Source organism: Micropterus salmoides, unplaced genomic scaffold (genome assembly GCF_014851395.1).
Source record: "Micropterus salmoides isolate LMB-PRFRI ecotype aquatic unplaced genomic scaffold, ASM1485139v1 Ms_hic_scaffold_9, whole genome shotgun sequence".
Classification (NCBI taxonomy): domain Eukaryota; kingdom Metazoa; phylum Chordata; class Actinopteri; order Centrarchiformes; family Centrarchidae; genus Micropterus; species Micropterus salmoides.
The window spans coordinates 463574-479946 of record NW_024044681.1 but is presented as its reverse complement, the minus strand read 5'-3'; the positions used below and the strand labels follow the sequence as shown (position 1 = coordinate 479946).

At 39.5% G+C, this 16373-nt stretch overlaps 1 protein-coding gene across 2 annotated transcripts in view; it reads left to right on the top strand.

The window, feature by feature from the left end:
- LOC119895745 (thyrotropin-releasing hormone-degrading ectoenzyme-like) overlaps positions 1-16373 on the top strand; it is a 210228-nt gene that overhangs the window by 127502 nt on the left and 66353 nt on the right. For both annotated transcript variants that reach the window (XM_038709043.1, XM_038709042.1), the window contains exon 6: positions 10475-10588. In XM_038709043.1, coding sequence (XP_038564971.1) covers positions 10475-10588 — 114 coding nt within the window. The remainder of the gene's footprint in view (positions 1-10474; positions 10589-16373) is intronic.

Genomic DNA, 16373 nt, shown 5'->3' with positions numbered 1-16373 from the left:
CAACAGTCAGACTGTCAGAACATCATTTGGAATCAGTGATTCTGCTGTGTTGTTTTCTGCAAAGAAACACTGTAAAAATCTGACTATACTTTAGTCTAAAGCCCCGGACAGTTAGTCATTTATTCTGCCTCGTCCAAGCTGGGTTCAGCTGGTCAGAGCTATGCAGTGAAGCTTTTAGCCCAGATCCAATTGGTCCAGATACGGTGAGGTTATTAACCCGTGCCCAAACACCACCGCTGCAATATTAGCCCAGGTTTAACTGGCCTGGGTTCAACTGATCCAAAACTCTGTAACAGGCCTTTTAACATTGACCCAACATGTTTAGAACAAGGCTCTTATCCTGTGTCCAACTGGTCTAGAACTTTGTAGAAAAGGTCCTATCCCAGGTGTAGCTGGCCCAGAGTTTACCTGGTCCCGAACAGCAGGAAGGCCCTGATCCAACTGGTACAGAACTCATCCGGATGCAGAGGGGGTTTTCATCTGGGTTCACCTGATAAGAATTGTGTAGCAAGGCTCTTAGCCTGAATCCAACTGGTCTAGAAATCTTTAGGAAGGGTCTTATCCCAGGTCCAAGTAGTCCAGATGCAGTAAGGTACAGGTACAGTCTGCTGCAATGACCAAAAAGTCCAGAGCTCTGCTTATCCCTGGTTTAACCAGCCCAAAAGTCTGGAGCAATACCTTTAGCTGACATTGAACTGATCCACAACTCTACAGGCAGGTCCTTCTAGTCCAGATGCAGTAGGATTTTTATTCCTGGTCCTGCTGGTCTATAACCTTGCAGCATTGGCTATTATCCAAAATCAAGTTGCCAGTGGCCATCGTTAAATCTCCATCCTAATAGTCAAAGATGAATTAAGCAGCAAGTTTGAGAGTTTGTTGAGACTGTTGTTGATATTGTTCATTTCAAATTCAGCTAGTCAGAGTTGAAGAAACTGAGAGTCTTTATAGTTTCACAGATGTGTAGATGTAAACAATATTTGTGTCAAATGAATACCAAGACTCATTTCGTGTTGGCTGTCGTTTGAGCTGCGAGGAGCTCCATCCAAACAGAAAGTGAAAATCAGATTCAGTCCCTCTGCTGAGAAGAGAAGGATGAATATTTATTAGTGAGGGTCAGATAGAGGGAGGAGAGAAAGAGGAGGATGATCAAAGGCGCAGATCTGCTTTGTTCTGGCAGAGAGAGACAGAAAGAAAGAAAGACAGACAGATAGAGAGGTGACAGAAGGAAAGAATGAAGGTCCTGGTGTTGAAACAAACTGAGAAAAATAACAGCAGGGTTTGTCTATTCTGCCCTTTTCTTTTGTTTTAATTCAATGCATCATTGCATAATTACTTTGAAATGTGTGAAGCAAGTAACGTTATTTTAATCAGGCCAGAACCTGTTATGCTATTTAGAAAATTAAAAAAGTTACTGTTCCCGTAGCACTGTTTGTTGTCGCTCCAGCATTTTCTCCCTAGAGGGTCCCTGGAGCAAGACATCGGCAATACTGCTGCTACAAATACTGATCTATATATAACAAGCAGCTGCTTCAACTGCATCAAGGGGTGTTTGACCAGTGGGGGGGGGGGGGGGGGGGTAGGAGCAAACAGAAAAAGATACACAGCCCCGTGTCATAATCTGAGTTGATAAAATCAGCTATGTCATTCCCTGGGTTACTTACAGACTGCTTGATTGATGGAAGTCATTGACACTGTGTGCACCAAGGGAGCAAGGTGTGCAGTCACTACTCAGGGCTTGGTGTGGGGGTTGTGTGGTCATGTTTAAGTGCAATATTCTTCTGAGGAAGACGCTGGCTTTGAGTATCAATCACATATTATGCAGTAATAGATTTTTCTTTTTGCTAATATTACTAAATTGTTTTGTTGATCTAATTCCTCTCTTAGACTGCCACCATGAGTACGGCCATTATAATAACCAGGTTCGTCATGATGTGTTCTTCGGTTTATATAAATGTACTACGGAAAGGCAGGAAATAGCCTTCACCCTTGTCTTTTCCAGATATTACTGCCAACATGTTACCATCATCTGCCTATCACCATGTCCAGTAGACACGGGGCAAAGGTAGCATCCCACTGAAGTTTGAACAACTTGCAGTAAAACCAAAACTATGAAGAGGCTAAAAAAACAGCTGAGTAAAGCTGCAGAGTTGGTGAGAGTAGTACTACTATTTTCAAACTCTGAATTGCTTCAAAGCAATAAAATAGATAAATAAACTGTGAAAAGCTTACGTTGGGATAACAGCAGACTAATTGCACGTGACTCCTACAACAGGTCTGGACCACTCGTAAATGTGTTCGTAAAATTCAAAATATGAGTAAGTTCTCCTGAATCACTAATACAAGCCACTGAAGAGATCTGTTTGTACGCGTGGTTCTTGCATGAGGCCCAGTGCTTCTCATTTTTACACAAGATGTTTCAGCATCTATTTTGTGAGTTAGCAGAAATACAAAATGACCGTAAATGGGATGTACCTGATCACCCTATTTTTTATTCACCCAAGCCTGATGTTTTAAATTTATAAAATTCTACAAAAATTATTTTGAGTAATCAAAAAAACAAACAAACAAAAAAAACAAAACAATTTTATGTGTCATCAATTCATTCATCAATTCATATAATTGTACAGTGATGTGTTTTTATAGCACTCACTGGGTGTAAAGTTTTTACAGTTTATTGTCCCCCTTGGATGAAGCAGTGACCCCCCTAGGAAAGTACTTCTAGGCCCATGTTACCCTGATCCAAAAAATCCAGGAAGCTAACATGGTATTGGTGTGTTTTCCTATTCTGCATTCATCCACCTGTCTTGGATATTTTCTTGGCTTTTACTAAATCTTCACAAGAGACCTCCCTCCATCTCTCCGTCTCTGTTTTCTGACTCATCATCATTCTTCCTGATGTTGGACTTTTCTTCCCTGAATCTTCCGCCTCAGCAGTCTTTCGGTTCAGCATCGTTTCCTTTTTGGCGCCCCCCTCTCTGCAGTTAACGAACTCGGCACAAGATGCACTTGTGTAACCATGGCAACAGCAGAACCATAGCAACCCGAGTCAGCTTTCTGCGTCAGAAATGGCCGACCCACTGGAGGCATTATTTATGTTTTAATGAGTCTGAAAAGAAATGGGAGATGACAGAACAGCTAATGAAGACAAGTGAGGAGTGAAGTCGTCATTTTAAATTGTTGGACAAGTAACACAACTACAGAGGATTCATTTTCATTGAGTCTGTCACTATGACACTTCATATTATCCTTTTTGGCTCTCTCGCTTTCCTTAATTGTGTTATATATATTTTTTGTGCATGTAATAGGTTTGCAAAGTGAAAAAGCCCAAAGTCCACCCCAAAGGGAGTTCCCATCTCCCACAGAAAACACTGCTCTGAACTGATAAAAGCTGGATTGTAGCTTTTATTTTTGTAAATTATCTGTTTCACTTTGTAACAAGCGTCATATAACCACAAAAAACTCAAAAACACAGGTAGAGAAACAAATATGCATAACGCACAGTGACAAGATGTCCGCCAGCTTCCCCTCATCCCCAGTGTCCCTAACAAAAACACGAGCTACCCTCCAGGCAGTCAATGGACAGGAAGGTGTTACTGTGATGTAGAGACAGAGCTCAGTTAAGACGTTATGTACGAAAGATCAATGTGGTACAGATTAATAACTCACCACTTTGAAACTCTTTCTCCAGTCTAGGTTGCGAAGCTGGTTCGGGAACATGTTTAGCTGAACCAAAGCCGTCGTTATCAGGATCTTGTCCCGCCCTGAGCTGCTTTTGATTGGCTAGTAGTCCTTAACTAGGTACTTTGCATTTGCAACTCCAAACAAGTAATAGAATCGAATCAAATAGAAGTGAGATGCATCACTAGGTAGCTAAACGGAGCGGCCAACACACAGGGTGAAAAAGAGGAGCTGCAGCAATGTGCAGTATGACAAAAATATGGGGTTTGTTGAAAATGAAACCATGTTAACCTGTTCTGGTACAACCCCGAAATAAAATTATGAACCTGAAATGAGCTTAATATGACCTCTTTAAAGCCTGTCCAGTGTAAGATTACTTATATTTGAGACTTGAACAAACTGTGCCACATCAAACCGATGTGATGAAAACTGAAAACTTACTGACCCGCTTCTAACAGCCAGCTGGATAAAGGGTAAAGTCCTTTCAAAGCAGGAGAACAGAAATCAAACGTAAACTGCCATGTTTTATGAAAGAGGAGCTTAGTAGCAGTTTGTCTGATAGAGAAAAAAAATCAAAGAGCTGACAACTTTTACTGCAGAGTGGAGGCTGATTCTTTGATCAGAATGCTTAATAATTAAACGGAACCTTTAAAAGAAACATCTCACTAAATACTCTGTTGGTCATGAACATTTACATCTCCAGTCAGTACTTTTCTATCTTTGTTTCTTCTTCCTGCCAACACAATACCAACAACACAGAATTATTTCATACTCTGTTTCTTCAGCATATTCACCCGTTTGAATACGTTCCAGAGGTTATGTGCATTTATCTTTATAGCGCTGACTTGAGGTTACTAATGCACACAGCAACAAAGAAGTAACATTTGTCACATGCAGCCATTTCACGTAATTGTGTCAGTGGTTTGAGGCAAGAGAGCATTGTTGTTGGACATTTAATTGTAATGTTAGGATTACATTCAGCCTCCACCTGTTGAATACCAATCTGTCCTCTGATTCTGAAAAGGAGACCTGCATGTCTGATTAAGCCACTTCACCAGCCAGCTGGCATTGAATGGGTCATTACGCGAACGAAGCATGTGTGCAGCATTGATATTTGGCTCAAGGCTCAGAACTCCCTGATAAATCTTTCATATATGTTTGCAATCTATCTTCTTAAAATTGTTATTCTTGTTCTGGCTATAATGACAGCGCGCATACTTGCGGCAGCTCGTTGCTTTTCTTTTTCGTTACAACGGACTGTGATTGCTGAATGAATGTTATGAGTAGGTTGGTAGTTTTTTACGTGTTTTATATTTTATTACCCTGTCTTGCACTGAATAACAACTGCACTTAATTTTGTTGTACTGTTACAATGACAATAAGGTTCATGTTTTTCATGAAGAAAAGTAAATCAGAGAAAAAGTGGTGCTCAAGCGTGAGTCTTGATAAGCAACATGCTCTGTTTTGGGAGATTTTTTAAAAGACTGGTGACTGATGATGTAAAAACAAATCACAGTTTGAACATGTACAGACATACACAGTCATTCCCTCTGCCCTAAATCAAACTGAATGTGCCTAAAATCTGAAAGATGTTTAGTTTTAAAAGTAAAAATGAGACGTTTTAAAATGAGTTCCGCAGGGTTGCAGACAAATGGAACACATACTGAGGTCTGGAACTTTACAGATTGGTTTTCACACACCTCTTCATGCGAGTACATCTTCATCTGGCAGTGTTTTGTTTTCCATAAAGTGCAGTGGTCTCCAGTGTGACAGCAGCTCTGCCTCCCAGAGTTGATCCAGTGCCTGTTGAGCCAGGCAGCAGCAGCTGAACAGCCTGGCTGCTCCCACAGGGTGGTCGGTTTGAATTCCTGCCCAGACACAGACACGAGCTGCCAGAGAGAAAGTGCTAGAAGTTAGTATGCATGTCTGGACACGTTCTTCTGCTTCACTACATCTACAGACTTTATGAGCAGCGCACTGGGTGTCCATACAGGTGAAGATAGTAGCTTTATAGTACTGTTTAAGGCACATTTATTTAGTTTTTAAAATATATATAAAATTACAAAATGAGCTAAAATGTAATAAACAAATAAATCAGGATAATTTAATAAAAATACTGTGGAATTGTACAGTACAGTGAATTATCCACCATTTTGTTTCATAATATTATTATATGCTAAAATGAACTGCTTAAAGAAACAACAGAAACGTGAAAGATCTGTCATATATGCTGAGAAGATGTCTTATGTTGCACTCACATCATTATAAGGGTTATCTGATAAATATAGGAAAGATTCCCATGTTTATAACTTATAACAACTTAAGACGGCTGTATGATTGCAGAGTTCATTGTGTAGTAGTCAGAAATGCATGGACCATTTACCTATATCATGTAAATATACATGATACATGATGTTGAATTACCTTGAATGAAATAAAACTCCACATGTACCAACATCTAAAAGCTTTACAAGAAAACGACTGCAATGCCGCCGTCAACACAACTGGTCTTCAAAAAGAAATCCAACCACACACAACTCCACCACCTGCTATTGTTTGATAATCAGCCTCACATGCAGCTTGCCCTCCATTGAAGTGGAATTCGTTACGTTGGGGCTACATATAGACTATAGTATAACCCCATAGGCATGTCTGACAGCGCTGCATATACACTGTTCTTTATACACTTACTACTGTATATATACTACTACTGTACCTGAGCAGCATGATAACATCAAAGAAAATAAAACTAGTAATATAAGCAGAAAATTCAATGTATCAAATTAAAGCAATCATCAAGGTCAGGTATTGTTCTTCTAGTAAAATATTGGTATCTTCTCACAATGTAATTGTGTAATTATGGGGTGGTGATGGCGCATAGATAAGATTGGCGTGGGAGACCTGAGTTTGCTTCCCACTGTGACCCATCCACCATTGTGTCCCTGACCAAGACACTTAACCCCTCGTTGCTCCAGAGGCGTGCGACCTCTGAGCAATTGTAAGTCGTGTTGGATAAAAGCGTCAGCTAAATGAATAAATGTAAGTGTAATTGATAGGTATGTTGTTAACAGTAAGTAACCAAAACAAATGGAGGGGTCGGCCACATAATCTTGGAGAAATCCCAAACTTTTTGTTTAAATGTGAATTTCAATAGATTTGTCAAAATATGTTCTCAATGTGTGAATTTTCATCCATTCATGCAAATTCTGGGCGAAGGCTCTCATTTGGACCCAGGTTAGTCCCAGTTGGCTCCAGAAACTCTAACTGTGCAAAGGCCAGTATTGTTGTTGGTCTGTGGATTGAGGTTGTTGGATGCTTTATTGGGACAGAGCTGTGACTTTGGGTTACATAATTAAACTTGAGTTGTTTCAAATGCAGATCAAAACGATCCAAACAGGAATTAAACACTACACACACACACACACATTCACTTCCTCTCTGCTTTACGGTACAGACTTTGATCCATTGAAGGACAATTTACTGCAGTAACACTGAACACTGCCAAATATTTAAAACACACACTCTCACACACAACGTGCTGTAGTATGAAAACTGCAGTGCGTACCTTTCCTTTAATGATGGTTTAAAGTGAATCTAGAGGTAAGCTTTTTTTTCCTTAGCCATCCACCCTGAAGGTTTAAAGGGAACATTCATACTCAGAAACAAAGCTGGCAGGGACACACATTTGTGCCCAAACGTTACACTGTTTTCATTCAAGCTGTGTTGCCAGGAATTAACCTGGGTCCAAATGTATTACCCTTGCGGCCGTACGTTTCACTATCAGCTGAGTTCAGTCGACAGTCTATTTTCTACGTGCTCCGCCTTGATTAAAGTTCACTGTTGTTGTACCCTGAAGAAGCTGTGAGACGCCCCGAGAGAATCCTCACCGTCCAATCAGGCGGTAGCGTGCCCTATACATGAGCACCGAGCCCACAACTCCCTGTGTCACTCTTTTGAGCAACATTGCTGGGTGTCCTTCTGGCGTTTCTGATTTACAGGACCTGCTCCATCCTGTTTGCTCAGAGACTCAGTTGGCCTCTGCTAGTTTGGTGTCATCAGGTGGAGTCAGTCCTTCGGGAGGAGCGGGAGAAGTCCTCTGTCACCCTACTAAAATTAGGAGTCTGGCTGGATTTAATTAAATTTAACTGTTTTGAGCCCTTTTACAATTTAGATTTTAACCATGCTAGCCAGCTCGGTCCACCAATTTTGGAACAACTACTGAAATTTTGTACAGGCATTCATGGTCCCCGGAGAATGAATCCTAATGACTTTAGTGATCCTCTGACTTATTCTCTAGCGCTATCATCAGGTCAACAGATTTAACAGTTCACAGTAACAGCAAGACTCTGTTGTGCCAACTGATTGCAGCAAAATATATCTCATCATGCCACAGAACAACCAGTGGAAACACAAACTAGACTGATAAATAAATTAAATAATTTTACTGTAAAACTTTCAAATTGTTATTATTTTCATTGTTTGGTATTTTAGTAATTGTTCCTTGTAAAAAGGAACTCATAAACCATAAATACATGGGTTTATTTGTTTGTTTGTTTTACAATTCACATTTGATACTTGATTTGTTTTTCTTTGATGCTGATTTTTTTATTTATTAATATATTGTTGTATCTTTATTGATCCTAAACATAAAATTGCTTTATATATACTACTTACCTATGGTGCGCACACACACACACACACACACACACACACACACACACACATTTGTTTTATCTATATTATTTGATTTGATTTTTTTGATTAACCTTATTTTATGATTTATTTTATGATTTTTTGAATTTATTTTATTTAAACACACACACATTTACTGTTTTAGTTATTTTATGAATGCCAATAAAGCAAAATTGAATTTAATTGAATAGATGCTGTCACCTTTTAGTTTTAGTCGACCGAGGGACATACATGACACATTTGTTGAAACATCTGAGAGACCTAGGAGTGGAGCACCAGAGGATTTTTCCATATCATGGAAAGACAGAATAGGCTTCAGTTTTGAAATGGTTCTTAATGAGTAGCAACTGTTTTTAACAACAGAACTGATTTGCTTTTTAAAACAGAGCTTAAAATCCCCCAGTTATTTTTTGCATGTGACTTCTCGTGTGGGGTGAGGTGGCCCAGCATACTGGAGAGGTGACTTGTGGACCAAAGATAATTACTTCAATTTTATTGCTGTAGTAGGAGATTATTTTCCATCCAGCCTTAAATCACTTCAAAACAGTCCAGGAGGGGTTGTAGGGAATTTCTCGAAGAAGTGACAGGAGATGTTATACCTCCTAATAATGTTTCTAAGAGGGAGCATGTAGAGACAAAATACAACCAGCCCCAGGATGGATACCTGGGGGACCAGAGCAGAGGAAGAGGAAAACTGGCCTATAGAAACTAACAATGTCCTACATTTAAGATGGCGTTTAGAACCAGTTTATTGTTGTACCTACTCTTCAAAACATGTCAAAAGGATGTCATGGCCCACGGTATCGAAGGCAGCAATAAGACCTAGTAAAACCAGGATGGCATTTTCCCCAGAATTTGTCAAATTTAACAGAGCTGTTTCAGTGCTGTGGATGGCTTTGAACTCTGAGATGGATATCGTTCGTATTCAGAGATGGTTTCCGTTGTGACAGAACACTTCTACATTATTTTTAAAAGGAATGGCAATATAGAGATGGGCCAATAGTTATTTAAACATTTAACATCAATATTATGATTTTTGAGCAGAGGCAGGGCAACTGCATGTTTAAAACATGCGATGACTCTGCCAGAGGCTAAGCTGGAATAAATAATAACTTGGATGCTAGGGTACAACCATATCAAACCTATCCTTTATCATATGGGAGGGTACAACATCTGTTTCATGTGCATGACGAGGGTCCTCATAAACCGGTTGTAATTGATTAAAGACAGCTGGGGCCTCTGAGCAAAATAGCTGGGTGCCAGGGAGAGTAGGAGAGAATATCGATCTGATGTTTTCAATTATTTCAGTGAAGAACCTCAAAAACTTCTCACAGAGATCTGTTGATACTTCAATATTATGAGCTATATGGGTTTTGAGGACAGAATTTATAGAACTGAACAGAATTTGGGGTCCTTGAGAGAGTTTACTGATTATCTCAGAGAAGGATCTAGCTCTCGCTTTTTGGCTGCTGCCTGGAAATTAGCCAGTTTTTAAATATTTCAAATGAAACTGAGAGGTGATCTTTTTTTCCATCTCTGCTCTGCTCTCTGACAAGCCTGCCTAATGGAATGGGTTGAATCGTCCAAACACAGATGAGGCTAAACCTTGGGATGATTTTTGAGGGGGTGGACTACAAAGTTCAGGATAGCTAAGCGGGAGGAGTGGATGAGGGAAAGTAATTTATCTTGGCTCGAAAGAAGGTGAAGGTCAGCAGCAGAATGAAGAGATGTTGCGATGTTGTTTCTTTGATGGGCTTCAGCAGACTGATTTGCAGTGAAATAATTTATGTTGCAGGAATAGTAACCAGGGGCTTTGAAAAAGTGGTTATAGAGCAAAACTTTAACACTCAGAATTTGGAAAGTCAAATAAAATCATGAACAGTAAATATAATTATCTATATATAAACATACTGTATATTTTGAGTCTAAGTCTTGTTCCTCTGAGAAGTCTGATGCCTTCCTCAACTTGCTTTTATTTGGATTTTGTTACTTTAAACACACCATCAGAATATGTCTATGGGGTTTTATAAATCTTTTCAGATGAAATAATTATATTTGAGAGAAAACTATATTGAACAGTTTCTTCTCTGTGTCTGTCTTTCAGTGGTTTGGTGATCTGGTGACTCCAGTCTGGTGGGAAGACGTCTGGTTAAAAGAAGGTTTTGCTCATTTCTTCGAATACGTTGGCACCGACTTCCTCTTCCCAAAGTGGAACATGGTAAGTAAAAAACGTTTACAGTACATAGATGTCTTTTGACCTGATGTCAGAAGTGTTACTGCTTCACAGTCTTTATCATGTTTGTTGAAGAAACATTGTGAGCCAGATTCAGTTGTGAAGAAGTTTCGGAGACTGATGAAGACTTAACATAGCATGGTTTAGCCCGGCCGAGGAGACACAGTGCCAGCATACAACATGTGAACATGTCAAATGCCAACACCATCTGAAGGATAAAGTTCAAAAAAAATTTAAAAATTAATTTCAGCCTCTGTCTGAAACAAGCTGTAGATGCTCCTGTCTCTTTTAGGCCCCCCCCTCTCAAAGCCCACTGACCTGAAGCATGTTACCAGGGGCGAGTTCAGCGCCGACAAAACGTAGCAAAACGTATTTTTTTCAACGGAAACTGTGGTGCCTTGAACACCCTGCTGTGTACGCAAGCGCACTGCATTTTCTTGCCTTTCTAACACCGTCGTGTTTACAAACAGAGAAAACATTCCTCAAAGCCCGCTGCGCAACGCTCCAAGGAAACGTCATTCAATCAGAAAACATTGCAAACTGGTGCAAAACATTTTGAGATTAAACTCGCCCCAGGCTGTTGTTGTTGCTGGGCGGAACAGGTAGACTGAGCGTTGCCGTTCCACAAGATCATATATGGAACACCGGCTCCGTCTGGCTCGGTAATAGAATTGAGCTGGATATTCGGCTGAAACAAGTATCCGGTACGGATAAAGCACTTTTGCCGAGTACGAGTATTATACGAGTCAACATCTGTGCTCGGATTGAATAAAAATCCTCATTGGGTAGCTGACTGTGTCTGCGTTCTGTGATAGGCTAGTCACAGCGCCCCTACAGATTTATTGTGTCCCGCTTTGCTCACTGACACACAGAACACTGAGAAGAGAACAGCTCTCTCTCTGTCTCTCCCTCAGTCACTCAGGTCCGCGGGTCTTTTCCGTTAACGTTTAGGGTTTCTTCAGCTTCAGGTTTGTTTTTTATTTCGGTTTGTAGTACTACTTAATTATTAACCAGTAGAGTTCTGGTGGGGTTTGTTCAGACGTGGTGCTTGGTAGAATGCGACTCGCGTTGCATCTCTGCCTGTCTGAGATTTTTTTTCTCTTTTTTAAAGCGTCAGCTGGCTCTAACCAGAGTCTCTGACACTTTCTTGCTGTATTTCATAAAAAAAAATAAAGGAAGTACAAAAGAAAAATAACTGTGTTAGAAAACATTTGGTTCTTTGATATAAAGTCAAAGGTACAAGTCTGTGGACCAGCAGCATGTTAGTCCTTCCTGTCTGTGGCTCTCAGCTCCAAGCCCATTGGTTCCTACTGATAAAAAACTGTTTGTTTGTTGGGGACTATTTTCAGCGGGGGATGAATCCACATGTGGTGCTCTAGTGAGTATTTGGGGCAGCAGGGCGGTGTATGTGGGACTAAGTCAGAATAAAACTGCAGTATGTGTTCATGGTGATTATAGGAACATGTCACCCAGTACAGCAGTGAGGCTCACTGATGGGTTTTAATAGTTTCTGGACAACAATGGAGCTCTGTGGCTCAGAGGAAGAAAAGGTACTTGTTAGTAGAGAAGTACGAGTCCCAAGGAGCATTTAGTTTTTTCTGCTAATTTTAGATAAATTCAGCACGGCAAAATATTTTAAGAACTACAATACTGAAGCGTTCTGAATTTGCTTCAGCTCTGATTCTCTCCTCTGACTGTCTTTTTATCCAAAGCAACAGCAGCTCAGGGTCATGGGTATGGTGTTATTTAGAGCCATTCAGCATATCAAACTTAAATAAAACTGAAATAATTCAGTTTAATGGCAACAACACAAACCTCATTATCGATTTATTGAAATTTTCAAGAGACTCGTATGTTTTTTTTATGTGGAGCAACACTGAGGATAGCACAAAAGGATGAAATGATCCGTTATGGTTGGAGTAAATTATACTACCTCTGAGGGTAAAAATCTATCTGCTGCTCAGTTTGCACCAGAAATCCATCTGTTCCTCTTTATTGTATAAAACTTTATGTAACCTATAATACCATTTGGACATACATAAGAAGAAAGTTAAAACTGGCTTTTGAGGAGGAGGAAGTCCTGACTGTGAGGTCTCCTCCTGAACTCTTCCACCTTCTTCCACTCGTATGGATCAATATCCGATTCCTACTTTTCTAAAAGTGTTTTCCTGCAGTTCAGCAGATCATATCCAGCCCGAATCTGCGGCAGGTGAAATCAAGGTTTTATGTTATTCTGCTCAGGTTGGCAAACAAATTGATGTAGAGTTAGTCAGCTCAAAACACAAAATGAAATGAAAAGGAAATCTTCCTCAAGTTTGCTCTAACCCCCCCCAGACAAACTCAGACACACACACACACACTTCTTCCTGCTTTGTTTCTGCCAAAGTATGTTGTGATTTACTTCAAATAGAGAACGTGTTATACCCAAAACACCTTATCTTCCGCACGCACACACAGTCTGCTTCTGAGCGACATGGCATTTTTAAATCCCTGTTACTGTGGTTCTGCACGGCTGGACGCTTTAATAGAAACAAAGTGTTTCTCCAATAACAAGCACAATGATGATAAAGCGGTCTGTTCCTGATAAAACAATTTATTTATAATACAGGTTTTTATTTAAAAAGCCATTTCCATCAGAAGTGAGTCACGGCGCTGCAGGGAGAAGGGCAAAGCACAGCCGAGGAAATTAAACACAAATGAAAATATGAGCAGGAAGGAAATACATGCTAGATCGTTAATGTATTACAACTAATCAATCAATCACTTACTCAGGCAGGGGGCATTATATCATGTCATAACTACTATTTGGGAGTCTAACCAATAACCAGGATTTGGGGAATTTTAAAGCCAACTCAGACCTAATGTGATCAAGCCTGGTTTAAAATTGAGATGCACATTTCTTACTTTAAAACACAGATTTAAGAGCTGGAGCACTGGTCACATCAATTTGATACTGACATAAAGAGATGGCTGCAGGGTTTACAGCCACAGTCGAGTGTGGTACACATATTATAGTACAATATTATGTAATATATTATATGTAGTGCCAAGCTAAAAACAGCCTCTGGCAGAACACTGTCCAAGTTTTTCGATTCATCATTAGTACTTAAAGTTCATGTAGATGTGTTCCTTTCACACCTGTAGTATGGTCCTTTAGGGAAATAATAATCCTATTGTTGTCTTTAAGTTCTGGTCAGTTTCATGTTGACACTTTTTACAAACAGAACAGGGGCTGTAAACATGAAGTCACACCGACTGACTCGTTCAGTTTCTTTGGCTGTTCTGCAGCATCATCAGCGCTACAGTGAGCCAGAGGGGAAAATCAAATGTGAAAGCAAAGAAGTCATGCTGCCCTTTATTGGGCCTGATAGGTCCTTTTAATTTTATTTGATGGTCACAAAGAGCTTGTGAAAAAGTAATTGATTTTGAACACTATAACTCAAGGCTGCAGCTAGACCTCATACATGATAAATACTAACGAATAGGCAGAAAAAGTTCAGAAGACAGCTTTAGCACCAGTCTAAACAAACTGGACAGGCAAGCACACCAGAGTTCATTTAAGAATGTACCAAACAGTTTGGTATGAAAGTCCCCCAAGATGCAACATGTCAAGAATTACTAATTTATTGCTTTAGCTGACTATATCAGTGGGACTATACCACTTGGTCTGTACTAAATAATATCCTGCCTCTCCTAAATTTGTGTCATGACATTCAAAACAAAAACAAATTATGAAAACGGGCAAATGGGACTTTTTCTACAGCCACGGTCCAACATTTTAATTAGCTTTATTTTAATTCAAAATCACCAATACAATGTGTTTTTCTATAGTAAGAAAAGACCATAATATTTGTTTTGTACGGACACAAAAGAGTGGTAATAAGGGACCGGAGTAACACGCATTTCCCAATAGCTTCGACAAATGAATACTTTTTAATATGCAAAAACAAGCTACCAACTTTACCCAAACTTGAACTACTTTTAGAAAATTTCAACATGGGGAAACCAAAAACAAGGCCTAGACCAAGCATAGCGATTTGCTGTGAACATGGTTTGAATTAGCTTTATTTGAATGACCAAAAACCAATACAATGTGTGTTTTTATTGTGAGCAAAGACCATAATATTTATTTATTTTTTTGGACACAATAGAGCAGAAAGAAGGGACTGACAGGCTAAAACTAACACCAACAAAAACACAATACAGGGGATGGAAAATGAACTTGAGGTACTTTTACTTAATAAATTTTAGTACTTTTTCCACCACTGCACAACCCACACTGACAGCATGCTCTCTGTGTATCTGTGAGAGAGAGGAAGCGGGTCAAAGGGATATGTGGACCAACAGATAACTGATGTGAAACAAATAGACTTCCGATCGAAAATATGAAATATTCATGTTAAAGACAGCGGACAGAGGACAATCAATACTCATCTTTTCCTCTGCTCTCTTCCCCTCTTAGAAATGGATACTTGACCCAATGAGAAAATGAGGTTGTATTTAAATCATCCTCCACTTTCCTAAGTGTGTTTGCGGTCAGTTTAACCCACAGTTTGTTAACTGATAGTAGATCATCTCCCAAGGTAGACTTATTCATCATTTTACAGCACAGGGTTGTATAATGAGATGAAGGTACGTGTCATCTTATGTCACAAATCCATATATACATTATAAAAACCTATTCTGACAATTCATCTGAGAGCAGTTTATGGGAAAAATAACATCAATAGTTGTTTTTAGCTGATCCAGTAAATTGATTATCTGATAAAGCAAGATGTAGAAATCCTGTAAATTCAATATTGACATTAAAGGTCTGTTGATATTCTTTATTTTTCTTGTACTCAACTAATTCCATGAAAATACCAAATTTTATGGGTCCTAATAGCAAGTTATGTGTGTGTATCAAAGCCTGATGTCTCTTCTTCCTGTGAGCCATAGCGCTCCAAACCCATCAGTGAGCCTCACTCCTGCTCTGGGTGACTTGTTCCTTCATCACCATGAACACACACACTGTTGTTTATTTTGACTCAGTCCCATAAACACCGTCCTGCTGTCCCAAATACTCACCAGAGCAGCAAATGTGTATTCATCCTCCGAGGAAAATAGTCCCCAACAAATGCACTATTTGCTGCTGTATTATTGCCAGTGACTAGCAGGTTTGCTTTTTGTAAATTAAAGAACAGGAAGTATTTATAAACCGATGTATCGTTTGTTTTGATGTTTTTGTGGAATTTGTTTTCACTAACAAAAATATAAACAGAAAATGTCAGGTTATCATTTCCTGCTTCATTTTGGTGAATCCTTTCTTGTGTTTCTGTGTTTTTCCCGTTCTCTGTATTATATTTTTCCTTTTGTCATTTATTAATTCGTTCCCCTTGTGTTTAGTGTGTTTAACTCCCTGTCTTTGTGGTTACTCATTGTCTGTAGTTGATTTTTTTCTGTTTCCCGTTTCCTCTCATTTCTTATCACTTCATCACTTCTCGCGTGTTTGATTGCTTGCTCCTCACTGATAGTTTCCATCTGTGCCTTGTTAATCACCTCCCTCTTGTGTATGTAATTAAGTCTGTGTCTTCTCATTGTTTAGTGGTCTTTGTCACCATTCCTTTTCCCAGTGTTTCCCTGTGTGTTGGAAATCTACCTCTGATTCTTAGACTTCCTTTTGGATTATGTGAACTCCCCTTTTTGACTTGTGGTGGACTGCTAACCTGTTTTGACCCTTGCCTCCCTTCACTCTCCATAAGCTTGTTCAATCTTTTGTTTAATTATTATT